Source organism: Malus sylvestris, chromosome 7, assembly GCF_916048215.2.
Source record: "Malus sylvestris chromosome 7, drMalSylv7.2, whole genome shotgun sequence".
In the NCBI taxonomy this organism is placed as follows: domain Eukaryota; kingdom Viridiplantae; phylum Streptophyta; class Magnoliopsida; order Rosales; family Rosaceae; genus Malus; species Malus sylvestris.
Window position 1 is genome coordinate 12278834 of NC_062266.1, and position 13840 is coordinate 12292673.

The following is a 13840-nucleotide window of genomic DNA, read 5'->3' on the forward strand; positions in this document are numbered from 1 at the left end:
TAACTATACCGTTATAATCCGGACTCGCAAACGGCTTTCGCCTATGCGTTCGTACCATTGAGTACTACGTAAATACGCTAAAAGAATAAGTCATACGTTCTTCTAGACGATGGTCAACATAAATCAAAATCCTTGCCTCTAGACATTTTTGTCAATTCCCTTGACTAAAAATAAATAAATAAACGAAATTTTAGGGACGGGTTGTCACAATTTTCTCCCCAAATTTAATGTTTTTTTCTTCATTAATATGTGTTTTTGGAGTTAATTAATTGGGTTTGGTGTGGGGTGGAGTTTGGGGTATGCCAAGTTTAGGGGAGATTATGCCGATTTTTTGGTATTATTTTATGTTATTTTTTTGGTTATTTGACCATGTTTGTTTTGTTTGTAGGGAATCGTCAAGACTTTGACGGTGAAAATTGAGGATTAGGATGCTATCAGACCATATCCCCCGCCACTACCACCACATTAGACTTGTATCAGGATTTTATTATTGTACTTTGTTAATTTATTTGTACATTTTTAATATAATATATATTATGGATAATTTGATCTCTATTTTATATGTAATTTTATTTTGAATATGTCAATTTAAATTAAAGTAATTTTAAAAAATAAAGATACAATTAAATTAAATTAAAAAGGTAAAAATTCGAAAACTCTTGCGCTACCAAATATTTTGTCGTGCAAACAATTACTATAATTAAATTAAAATAAGAAAAATAATAAAACAAAAATAAAATACCTTGCGCAACAAAATATTTCGTCTCGCAAAGATTAATATCGTCGTGCAAAATATTAAATTAATTTAACTAAATAAAAAATAAAAAACTAAAAACTTTGCGCGACTAATATTTATTTTTATCGCGCAAACCCTATCGTAACGACTAATATTTACAAAAAATTTCCCAATGGCCAATAGGCTAGCCCAACCCAGCCAGCCCCGGGCCGGGCCACAAATTTGAATGCAACGGCTAGCTGATGTCAGCTAGTCGTTATATTTGAATATTTTAGCTAGCTGTTATATTTGAATTTTTTATTTTTACAAAATTAAAAAAAAATTAAAAATTCTATCTTTTCCCCTTTAACTTCCTAAGCCATTAAACAACATTAAATAACATTAAGTTGTTGTAGTTTTTAAATTTAATTTGTAGTTTTTAAATTTAAGTTGTAGTTTTTAAATTAAGTTGTAGTTTTTAAATTTAAGTTGTTATAATTTTTAAATTTAAATAATAAATTATGTTTGGCCCTATGATCCTTTGGCCCTCGGTTGAAGATGGTTTTTTGTCACAGGGCTATGTTTGGCCCTATGGCCTTTTGGCCCTCGGTTGGAGATGGTAAGAAATATGGTCATGCACTGCTCATTAAAATATTAATTTCTTAGAGGATCAGAAAGCTAAAACGATTTGGCCCTCCTTCGGTTGGAGATGGTCTTAAGCATACCTCATGATTGAATAACGTACAGTAACTTTTTATCAATTGTACACTTAAAAAAAGTTTACAATATACTTCATATTTTGCGGGATTTTTTTTAAATTTTTTCTTATTTTATTTTTAAGCCATGGGCAAGTATCTTGTCCCACCAGGCCTTGTACTAGTACACAAACCACACATGTAAATCCTCTTAATAATTTGTGGGTATTGTGCTGCGCATGTGTAGCATATATGTCATACTCATATGAGAGAGAGAGAGAGAGAGAGAGAGAGAGAGAGAGGTGGCTTGTGCTGTTGTGCAAAGTATTTTTAAGTTTCTACATACTGCAGCTGCCTCCATTACACAACCCTTAAGAAGACGGTAAGGAATATTTACCAGCATTTTACGTTGACTGGGTTGACCACATAAAATCAAACACCGTGTGAAGCACGATAAACTAACTTTTTTCATACCAACAGGTTGAACGGAAAAGTGCATATATGCACCATAGGTCCATATATAGCTAACTCCATTAAGAGGAAAGAAGAAAGAAGAACATCAAGCTTAACTAGTTAGTCTTCGAAAGAATAATATGGAAGGAGATCAAAGAGGGGTTCCGAATTACGAGGTTCAGATTTCGTTTTCGAGCACCCCACAACAAGCGATCCACGAAATGGGGTTTGTGCAGTTCGAAGATCAGCATCATCATAATCAGGTTTTGAGCTTCTTGGCACCCTCATCATCACCTGTACAAGTACAACAACAGCTGAACCCTAATAATTCTCACCATCATCATCAGCCTGCTGCTCTCAGCACCTCATCCTCCGCCACCGCCACTGCCACCAGCAACGCCGCCACCATGGGGTTTAGTACAAGACCTTCTTGGAATAATAATAACGAGCAGGTGGTTTGATCTTGAAATTAAAGAAACAAGAAATTGGGATCATAAATTTGATGTCAAGTGTTTTTCTTTTCGACCAAATCAGTTGATTATTCTAACAAAAAGCTAATCAGTTATTGATGGTACCTTTATTTTTGTACTCTTACAATTTTGTGTTTTTATGGGACAATATATAGGTGGGAACGTTGGATCCAAAGGGTGTTAGTGATGAAAATGGGACTGGTAATGCTAGTGATTGCAGCAACTCATGGTATACACACTGATTTTTAGTTTTTGGGTTTGAATTTGTCCTTCAATCTCTCAGCTAGCTAGATCTCTCTCTCTTTCTCTCTCTCTCTCTCTCTCTCTCTAAAGTACACATGCATATATGTACATGCATAAATGCGTGCGCACATCTAAGAATGCATTCTGAAAAGATCTTCTACCAGAATCTTGGCAAGATTTAGCCACTTATGCAAGAGAATGCTTCTGTTTCCAAATAGTGCTTTCTTTTTGTACTACACCATGTTGTTAATATTCTTTCTTCTCTCTCTCTCTCTGCGTGTGTGCCTGCGCCAGTCTTTCTTTGTGGGTATATGACAGTATCGATCAAGTACTTGACACATAGATATCAATTATATTCATCCATGACAATACACACACACACACACACACATCTGTTTATATAAGTATAAATATATATATATATATATATATATATGTCATTTTTTTATACCACACATTATTGAAATTGTTCTGTGTATTATTTGTATGAGAGTGCATTAAAGAGATCAGCTACTAATCAGAGGATTCCCAAGATCAATTAACATTAAGAAAGTAGAAGGTTGAAATTAAGTATTTGGCAGGTGGAGGAGTTCAAGCTCAGAGAAAAGCAAGATGAAGGTGAGGAGAAAGCTTAGAGAGCCAAGATTTTGTTTCCAAACCAGAAGTGACGTGGATGTGCTTGATGATGGTTACAAATGGAGGAAATATGGTCAAAAAGTTGTCAAGAACAGCCTTCATCCAAGGTACCTTTTTGCATATGAATTTCGTCTTATATGATAATACATAACACACATAAGAATGTGTTTTCAAATTAATAAAATTTAGATTGTATGGGTAAATTGAATTATTATATGGTTTCCACCAATATGTTTCTGCATTACATAAACTAATCACACATGTTGTATATATAGAGGAATTATCAAAAATATATATGTCACAACTTGATTACCTAATACCATGCATGTTGAGCCTTCATCCCACAACATCATTTCCTAATTTCATCCATACAATTAGTTACTTGATTACAATCACTAATCTTTTTATTGTTTTTATCGAATTCAACGTGCTCGTTTATTATAATGAGAGGCCTACTTCATTTAAATTTAGTTAATTTTTTTTATAGATGATCATTGGCTAAGAGCTAAACAATAGACGAGATAGATCATGATACTACATTGAGGGGTAAGCTTAAAAGGATGGATATTGTGCCGTACAAGTTACATACGGTGTGTTGAAAAACTTGGAGGGGGGAATAAGGATATGTAATATACATATACACTCTTTCAGACATTAGTGTGTTTCGTTCAAATTGTTGAGAGTTGTCCCACATCGGTGAGGGATAAGGTTTGCTATGTGCTTATATGGTCTTGGGCTACTCCCCATATTGCCAATTGGATTTATGGTGGAACCTCAATTTCATCATGGTATCAGAGCGGATTGTCCTTGTGTGAAGCCAAATGGCCACACGTGCTTCATGTCACCCAGTTGTTGTCCACGTGTAGGCTTGAAAATCCACCACACGTGCGGGGGGCGTGTTGAGAGTTGTCCCACATCGGTGAGGGATAAGGTTTGCTATGTGCTTATATGGTCTTGGGCTACTCTCCATATTGCCAATTGGTTTTATGGTGGAACCTCAATTTCATCAAATAGGGCAAGCTTAGGGCAAGAAAAATATTTGGAGTTATTGGCACCGGTATGCTGCAAGCAGCTAGAACGTATATATACTCCTATAGCCAATCTGGTCGTCCCTCGTTTGTAGACAAGGTGCCTCATGGGCAGGTTAATTATCTGCCACAAAGAATAAGAACAATAGCTACGTACTTAAGTACGTAGTTAAGTGCACTCTAGGGTACCTCTCATCCACTCTAATTATGATTGACGAATGATTATTGTACAAATGTTATAAGCGGAACTATTCGTCTTCTAAATCACAATTCATAAACCATTAATTTGTTCAAAAAGAAAATCAATCAAATTGAAAATTGTTCGGTAGTCAACATGGTGTGATATCCACACACCCCATTTTACTTCTCACACACCTTTTTAATTTTCGGCCCTCGGATTGATGAATTGAAGAATATTAAATGACATAATTTATCAAGAGATGTGTGAGAAGTAAAATAGGGTGTGTGGATAGCACACCCATAAAATAAATTGCCAGTTTTGGTAAAAATAAAGATCTTTATGACGAACCAATCATTTACTTAAAATATATGAATGACTAAAGGCACTCCAATTTAAGTATTTTTTTTAGCGATGATGATATTTAAATGTTAATTATAAAAATAAATAATTCTGATTATGATATAATGTTTATGGTAAAATTATATTATTCAAGCTGGGTGGACAAGGAAGTGCACGCTAAGTATAGCTCATATAGTGGGATATGTAGTTAGATGAGTAAACAAAAGAGAAATCTAAAAGGCTTTGCTGATATTTAGTTAAGTAGCACTAGGATGCACCTTGTCCACCTAGTTGTAGTTAATGAATTTGTAGTGTATACATAATCAAATCTTTTCACCATGTAAGATAATCTCTACAAATTAAATTAATTGAGTTTGAGTTTGATTAGTCATTCATATGTGTCTAATAAATAGAATGTTCATTCTGATGATCTAGAGTGTTACTAAAACTATCGATTTCTTTGATACATATATAGAAGATAAAATTAACAATGTCTTATTTGCTTTATTTTTTCATAATTTTAAAAAAAATGTTGTTTAAGAAAATGAATAAGGTTAGACAAACATGTAAGCTTGGTGTTAATTTGAAATCGAAAACTAGGCAAGCCAAGAAAATTCAAATGGAACCTAGAAAGGAGCACATACCTTCTCAATCAAAAAGTCGTGTAGATGTGCAATGGGATAGAATATATAAATTATCATGCTACTTATAAAGATTAAACAAATATACATAATATATAGCATTTAAAATATATCTGCTTATATTTGGAATTGCGTAGCTCGATATAAGCCATGGATGTGGATGAGATAATTACATCCTAATAATCTACAAGTTAGAGTAAGTGTTTTTTTTTCTTTCTTGATACAACGTATATTTACACTGAAGATGTTGGAGAATAATTAGTAGCAAACTCGTTATTAATAAGATTGGAACCTAAGCTATCATTGAGCGTAATATCAGTTTTAGATCAAATTTTAATCGTAAGATACTTCTAGAGTACATGCAATTAATTAGTACTAATCTCCTTAATGAAAATTTTTTGGGAGATTAAAACTTAAACAATAAGCCATTTAGTACTACAGTCTAATAATATTCATCTTCACTTGTAAATAAGAGGTTTTAAGTTCGATTAAAAAAACTTAAACAATAAAGCCCTTAGGGCAACCAATATAAAGAAAGTTAAAGTGTAAGAACCTAATATAAAGAAAGTTAAAGTGTAAGACGTTCTTTACACTAGGAGGAACAAAATTAAACCAAATATAAACAGAGTTTAGAACGAACTAGATGAGATAAGAAATCAGTAATAAAACTAGCCTCCATCCAATGTGGAAAAATTAATCTTTTATAAGAGCTTGACTTAAGCATCTAACGTAAGTTTTTTTTACGCCTGAAATATTCATGAAATTGTATGCAGCTTCTGAAATATTCAGCACTATCTAGTATTATAATTTTTTATTCTTGTACTGATACTGAATGGAACATATGCATGTAGAAGCTACTACAGGTGTACTCACAATAACTGTCGGGTGAAGAAGAGGGTTGAACGTCTGTCAGAAGACTGTAGAATGGTGATAACAACCTACGAAGGTAGACACAACCACTCCCCTTGTGATGACTCTACCTCCTCTGAACATGAATGCTTTAGCTCTTTCTAGCCAATTTATATATAAAAAATTCTATGGTACTGAGGAGTTTTTATATATATGTACGTAGCTCATCACGAACTACAGAACAAACTTAGTATACACGTACTATTGTTTGTAATGATTTAGTTGCATGTTAGTGTATGATTAGTTAGTTCTGTCAAGTATTTTATGAGATTGTCAAGTATTTTATGAGATTGATCATTTTGAAGGTCAGCTAAATTATTTAATATCTATATGAAGTAGTTTTACTATACTTTATCCAAACTTATATTAAGATGACTTTTATGAAATTTTATTTGAGATTGTTGATTGTATGTGGGTTTCATGGTTATAATGAAACCTCTTAATTATAATGAAACTAGGGCATTTTAGCACAATATTTGTTCGTCCAAATTAATTATATCAGCCATGTCATGTTGCAATTGTTTATTTGATAAGAAGCTTCACATTTGTTAGTTTCTTCCTTCCTTATTTAATTTGGACTAAATGCAACTCTGAACTGTGTGTTTGTTTGTCATCAATAAAGGATAATCGGCCTAACCTAAACCACTCCTTGTGATATTTTGTTGGAATATGATACAGAAAACCAAACGTACAATAAAGATACAAGTTATTATTAAGGTTTATATATAGCTTGTCAATAGCTGATGCATGCTATTGAGAAAATATGTTACTTATCGTGAAAGGATGAGTCCACTCGTGAAAAGTGGATCGACTAAGCTAGTAATATGATGTAGCATACTAAAATAGCTAGTAATATGGTGTAGCATACTAACATAGCTACAACTATGATCCTCCCACTAATTTTCACACTAAATCATGAAGAACTTTACCTTTTGTTTAGAAGAAAAGTTTACTAAGTGGTTGTTGGTGTCAAAATTCGGACGGAGTCAAGATTATGTTCAATAATATAACTTCGTGTATGCTAGCCTAAAAAGTAAATGAAAGAGAAATAGAAGCTAAAATGAGAAAATGTAATCATTTCATGGAGTCAAGATTACAAACGTTTACAAAAGTAAAATCTAGACTGACGGGTTGAGCTACATAACTTGAAATGTAAAGAAAGCAGTAAAACTTTAGAAAGATTCAAGCCATGAAGAGTAAGATAATGCTAGAGGAGTCCACTGAGATCATTGGTATAAGATTGAACTTAGTACAAAATATGTGCCTCATAAAGGAAATCATGGTGGTTAGAATTGCACATCAATCAAATCATACCATTGGGTGTAAGAGCTGTGAAAGTTTTAGATCTTAGGAATCGTAGGTAGTGTTTACTTGGAAGGAAGACTTTGAGATTGTAGCTGAAAAGCAAAAAGAATTTTGTTGAAGAGCAATTGGGTTTGTGCTGAAAAGTAGTTGGGTTGATTAAAGAATCATTCAAGGTTTGTTTAATCGTAAAGATCGATTTTGACGAAGGTCATGAGCTTGAAGGCCTTTGGCTCTATTTAGGTGCTGATAGTGACTATAGTTTCTGTTAGGTGGCCTTCAATTGTGTCTTAAGGCGGTTAGCATGATCGCAGTAGTGACATTAGAATGTCGGATGATGCATGCGCAAGCATTTAAGGGCGCACTTTGGAGACAATCTTGTCGAGCCCTCAGACATGTTAGAATTAAATGAGATGATCGTCCCAGCCCCGATTTTGAACTTTGAAATTGGTGAACCAGAGTCGTATGACTTTTGCGTAAATAAAAATATATAAGCCCAATAATAGACATTATTTTTATTTATGGCCCATACATTGGCTTTCCAAAAAAAAAAAACAAAAAAACAATCATGACAACTTATTGTTAGGAATTATCATTAAGTTAAAAGAAGAATTATCATTGGCTTCAAGAAGTGAAAAGAAGACTAATAATGATAACTAAAATTAGTAGCAACTATCATTAAGTGATGATATAGTGACTAATCATTAATATTTTTCACATAAGTTATTGACTGCATAAAAGAATTATGATCCTTTTCAGCTTTGTTATGCACTTTTCTGTGTTATTTTTCTCCTTTTTGTTCTGGTCATCATGCATGTAATGAGATTTTATATAGATGTACTATAATATAAACCATGATATTTCGTTTTCGTTTGGTAAGAGAACTTCAAAACGCAATAAAGTTGTATTACCTATCACATATTTTTTTATTGGTCAACATAAACTTCTTTAAGAAGAAATTGTTACAAGGGATGTAAGCTTATGAACAGACTTAACAGATTGGGATTGATTGGAACTGTACATGGTTTTGGCAAAATGGTACACAACCCCTGCAATCCACATTACGGATTATTTAGCGTGCTTTAGTGCGAGAGTTGAACGCAAGAGAGTAAATCAATGCTTTATTACTGAAGTTATAAGCTCGTTTTTGCTTGTGTATGGATTGACGGTCTTACCAGTCTTGGTCGTTACAAAGGTCAATGCTACCACATCGAGCATGTTGCCGGAGAAAAAAATCAATTTATTGCTTATGTAACTTACCCCTTAGATCTTTTTTTAAGAATGTTTTGTTACTAACATGTGTACTTCCATTGTAGGTAATGTGTTTGGGTAACCGATAATCGAATTCCTAATTAATTTAGTTTTCACCGAAGGAAAGAATTTGTAAACCTAACCAAGTGTCCCACCAAATCATCCTCCTGGAACTTCCTCCTCCTTATTGCATCCACCTTTTTTGTTCTCTTTAGTCACTAAAGAAGATGATCTCTATTTCACCACACGTTCTATAGTGAAATGAGTGATGGAACTAGAAGAAGATTGACGACTAGGACAATCTTCCTCCAGTGGTCGTTTCTGTTGGTGTTTAGAGAGGATAAATGAATATGTAGGAGTTTGTGTGAATTACACAAAACACTCCAATCAGCCCTAGGGTGATTACTAGGTCCATTGGGTTCTTTTGTATTGTGTTTTTTAGGTAGCCTCTTTTGTATTTTAAGTCATCTTGGTGGCTTAATGCAAGTCCAATGTGTTCGGACACAATGGCCCATGGAACCCAAAACTATTTCTAAGCCCCTATTGAATGCCTAATCGTCAATAATTGATTAAATTACTCAATTAATTTAAACTCTTTGTTTAATTAATTTAATTAATTATTTTTATTGGATCTGTATTCATCTCAATATAATACGGGTATGCAACTCATTAGGTTCTAATTGGCTAGGTAATGAGTGATAAAACTACTATAATAATTTTAGTGAGCTCTAATTTAATTCTCCCTTCTATTGAGGACAATTTTGATTAGCCTTTGATGGTCCCACAAATCATGAATAGCAACTAATTGTATGACATGGTCACCCGAGCCAATATAGAATGCGTTAAAAAACCTATTGAGTTGGAATTGCAATAAAATACAGACATTCTCAAGTTCAATATTCTTAATAATGTTATATAAGGTATCGATAGTTCATGTCCTGCCACTACTGTGTCTTGCTTAATCGATATTTCTTTCTCAGTCTTACTAATTCTGTGGAAGATTCCAGAATAATATTGTAGAGCAAGCCTATAGGTAGAGAAGCATGATCAAGTTGCATCATCAAATGGTCAATGATGTATTCGTAGGACAATTGTATACTTTTTAAGTCTAAGGATTACTTACATTATTGTAGCTGTAGACTTTTTTGCTTGACATGTATATTGAACTTCATACATGAACTCTTGATTGATCGCGTTCAATGATCTCATTCTTTATTGAGTCCTTATACACTAAGTTCAATGTCCTCACATGAGTAGCTTGAGACCAACCATGCATCAGCCCAATTGCGCAAACACACTGTGTAGGATATGGCATTTAGGAGAAGAAGGTTCCATGAACCTAACTTCGTTAGATTGCTTATTTTCATGTTCATTATCTATGGACTCACTATTTAGGACTATAAATATTAATGAGACTAGTCATTATTAATGTTCTTGCCCTTTGACTAGATTAATTGATTAATCATTTGCATTATTCAGAATATTTCTTCTTATGAATGACTTTTAGGGTGTACAACTAACATTATTCACTTTCATTAATTCTGAATTAGTTCTTATCAAATCCCTCCTTTGACATGTATACTTAGAACCAACTTAAAACGGAGTACGCAAAAGAGAAAAGTTAAGTATGTTCTTCCAAATAAAGCTGAAGTTAATTAACAATTGGTTGACATTGTTTGTTGAACTAATATAATTACATCATTTTCAAATCTTTAAGGGTTATATTATTAACTACATTACAAAAGATGACAAATTGGTACAAAAGACGATGATAGAAAGAAAAACAAGAGAGAGATATTGAAGAGGCAGGTGAAAGCTCTTGAATTGATTGATATTATCTGAGGCAATAGTTTTTGCTAACTATATATACATAACTCCAACACACTTAGTATCTACACTATGGGGATGGCTGAGTGGGTTAAGCATTATAATGGATTTGCTATAATAATGTGATTCAACTTCGCATTTGGCGAGAATAGACCTAAGACCTCTCACTTACAAGTGAAGATAAATATCACTCGACCGTAGTATTAAGTGACACACAATTAACAACTTAACAAACTTCTAACAAAGCTAACAACTCAATACATCAAATGATATCATCTGTCCATTGCATCCAACATACAAGATAGTAACACATGGCACTTAATAATAATGATCGGTTTCTAAAAATCAAATCCGGTTGCTAAAACAAGTCTCAAAGTCTATTAATTCTTTCTCCACATGGTGGCCATCGAAGACATTGGCCGGAGTTCAATTTGAGGGAGATGAGAGAAGGACCGCGTCTGCGTACACGGTTGCAGCTGATTCATTAATATGCCATAATTTGCATGTTTATTAACACGAGTTAAATATGCATGTTCAAGGTCACCGTAATTGACAACTTCGTGCTTCGTTTTTGAATCGGCTGGTTGTATTGAACTACTCTAGTATTATATACAGTAACAATACTTAGGTACCTAATTAAGACCAAGATGCATGTATTACGCATAGAATAATGGGGGAACAAAAACAAACAAACGCACGCGCGTCTGGAATTTGATCAAACACCTCATCGCATCACATGCAAACTGGACAAAACCATACCCCTCATATACATCATCGCAGTACGTGACAAAAGTTTGCGATGCAATTTGTAATCAAATTTTCGATGTGACGTGCCAAATTTCTTAAAAATTCACTCATATTCTTTTTTTCTTTTTTTTAACAAAGGTGAACTCCCATCAAATATAAAATAGTATAAAAGATATTGAAGTGTAGTTAAGTGTAGTAAAATAAATTAAATATCAGAGTATGCAACGAACAAACGAATTAACTGAATATGAAATTTTATTAAACAAATTGCCAAGAAGACTACATGAATGAAGATGCTACATCTTGACTAAGTTATTTTAAAACTAAATTACAAGCTATATATTTATAGCGGTATAAACCTAAGAAACCCTAATGTGTAAATACAAAAAAAAAAACTCTAATTCAAAATCAAATCAAATCTCTATTTAATTTCTTAAATAAACCTAATAAATTCCAACACTATCACATAATGGGAAATATACATTCTACTTTTTACAAATATCGTATTTTTATTATATAACATTTTTTTATAATCGAATCGGTTTAAATAAGAAAGAATATGTGCATTGTCCCGACGGAGAGATCCAAGTATTGTCCTTACCCCAAAAGAGTGCATAGATCATCACTTCACCTTGAAAAATTAGATTGCTAATTTAATAATCCATGCATTAGTGAATATTTTGGTTGGAGAAGGAATATTAAAATGGTTGAGTGGGAACATGAGATCATTCCTCTATAGACGGCCCAAGCAGGCAGCAGGGAAATCGGTATGTGGCTCATTCTTGTCCTTATTCTGGCAGTATCATACCAACACCCAAATTTGGTATCAAACTCTAATCATTATCTTATTAGTGGATCAAATTAAACAATATTACTCCCGCCTGTCAAGCCCCCATCGATTTCTTTGTGATTCACCAAATTGCCATCTCGATCTCTTCTAAATACTATCTAACTTTGGTTAATAACTTAATATTAGATCAATTTGGTCTCGGATGGGGAACACTTAACCTAAAGAACAATCATTGGTCCTTCAATTGCGCCTTTTCTCATGATAGGTCTTGATTGAAGGATTTCTTTTATATAAAGGTATATTTATACTAAGGAGTGAAGAGAATAAATTGATTTCAAACTTGAGACATCTCACTTCAAATAATGAAAGCGTCAAATGCGAAGCCATGGCGTCATCCTACCCCTCTATCTCTGATATGTTTAAATTTTTCAAAACTAGGGACATGTAGAAGAGAAATGATATCCCCACTCGAACCAAGACATAATTTTTACTTGTTCAAATAACAATTTAGGTGAAGCAGGGTCATGAAAACAAATTTGTTTATGATAAAGAGAAGGTGGACCGACTCATCAAGTTCCCACTGAAATTAGAACCACACAAGGAAAAACACTTGCCATTCGTTGGTTATTACGGGTATCTTGAACACTTCCAGGTCGAAATATGATTTTCAAATTAAGTTCTGAAATAGTGAATGCTGCCAACAGTATTAGAGATGCCATTTGCAAAAAGGAAAAGGCTTAGGCAAATAGAGCTTTTGGACATTTTTGTTAATCCATGAACAAGATTTATATAGACACATACACCCATGGATCCATTATACATCACGATTGGAAAAAAAACAATAGAAAAGAAAGAATTAGAATTTTTTCTTGTCGAAAAATAATCTAAATTGATAGATATATTTCTCGAAACAAACAAAAATGATTGAAGATGATTATCACTAAATCGTAGTTTTTAGTGGCTTAACTGGGTAATTTTAACCATTGATCCTTAATGTCATATAAATAAATTAAACCAAGACAAACTAAAACATACATAATATAAATTAAAGAAATACCACTGGTTTAAATGAAAAATTGTTAACCATTGATCGTTAACATCATAAAAATAAATTAAACCATGAAAACTAAAACAAACGTAATATAAAATGGTAAATATCTCTTGAACGAAGGATTTTTTAATTGAAAATCAAAACACTCTTCCCATATCACAAGGTTAAAAAACAATAAAGAAGAGTAAACCAAAGCATTCTGTCTGCCATTTAATTTGCTTATTTCTAGCTTCATGTCTTCCATATCATATAAATATGACCCACCATGCACTTTGAAAGGGCACAAAGAACAAATCCAAGCTACAGAGCCAGAAGGGATTGCAAATCTGTAATTAAACCAAAACTCAATGGTAAGTTCCATGTATACAAACATTCTATTCAATTTTAAAATAATGCTCAAAAGATCAAATTTTTAATCTAAATTTTGTAAACCAAATAATATGATCGTTGTTGATGATTTGATTATTACTTAAGTCTTGATTACCGTATTTATTTCATGTTGACAACACATCATTCGATTTGAAAATTGGTTTAAAAATTTAGTGTACCTAGCATTGCCTAT

At 33.0% G+C, this 13840-nt stretch overlaps 1 protein-coding gene across 2 annotated transcripts; it reads left to right on the forward strand.

The window, feature by feature from the left end:
* Positions 1-1671: 1671 nt before the first annotated feature.
* On the forward strand, positions 1672-6657 carry LOC126627733 (probable WRKY transcription factor 12). 2 transcript variants are annotated; one of them, XM_050297248.1, is made up of 5 exons: positions 1672-1792; positions 1891-2315; positions 2489-2562; positions 3158-3319; positions 6256-6657. In XM_050297248.1, the coding sequence occupies exons 2-5, from the start codon at positions 2004-2006 to the stop codon at positions 6413-6415; spliced, it is 708 nt and encodes a 235-aa protein (XP_050153205.1). In that variant the 5' UTR covers positions 1672-1792; positions 1891-2003; the 3' UTR covers positions 6416-6657. The 2 variants fall into 2 exon arrangements, with proteins under 2 accessions (XP_050153205.1, XP_050153204.1); XM_050297247.1 differs by having other exon boundaries at positions 1677-1792; positions 6253-6657.
* The last annotated feature ends 7183 nt before the right edge of the window (positions 6658-13840 follow it).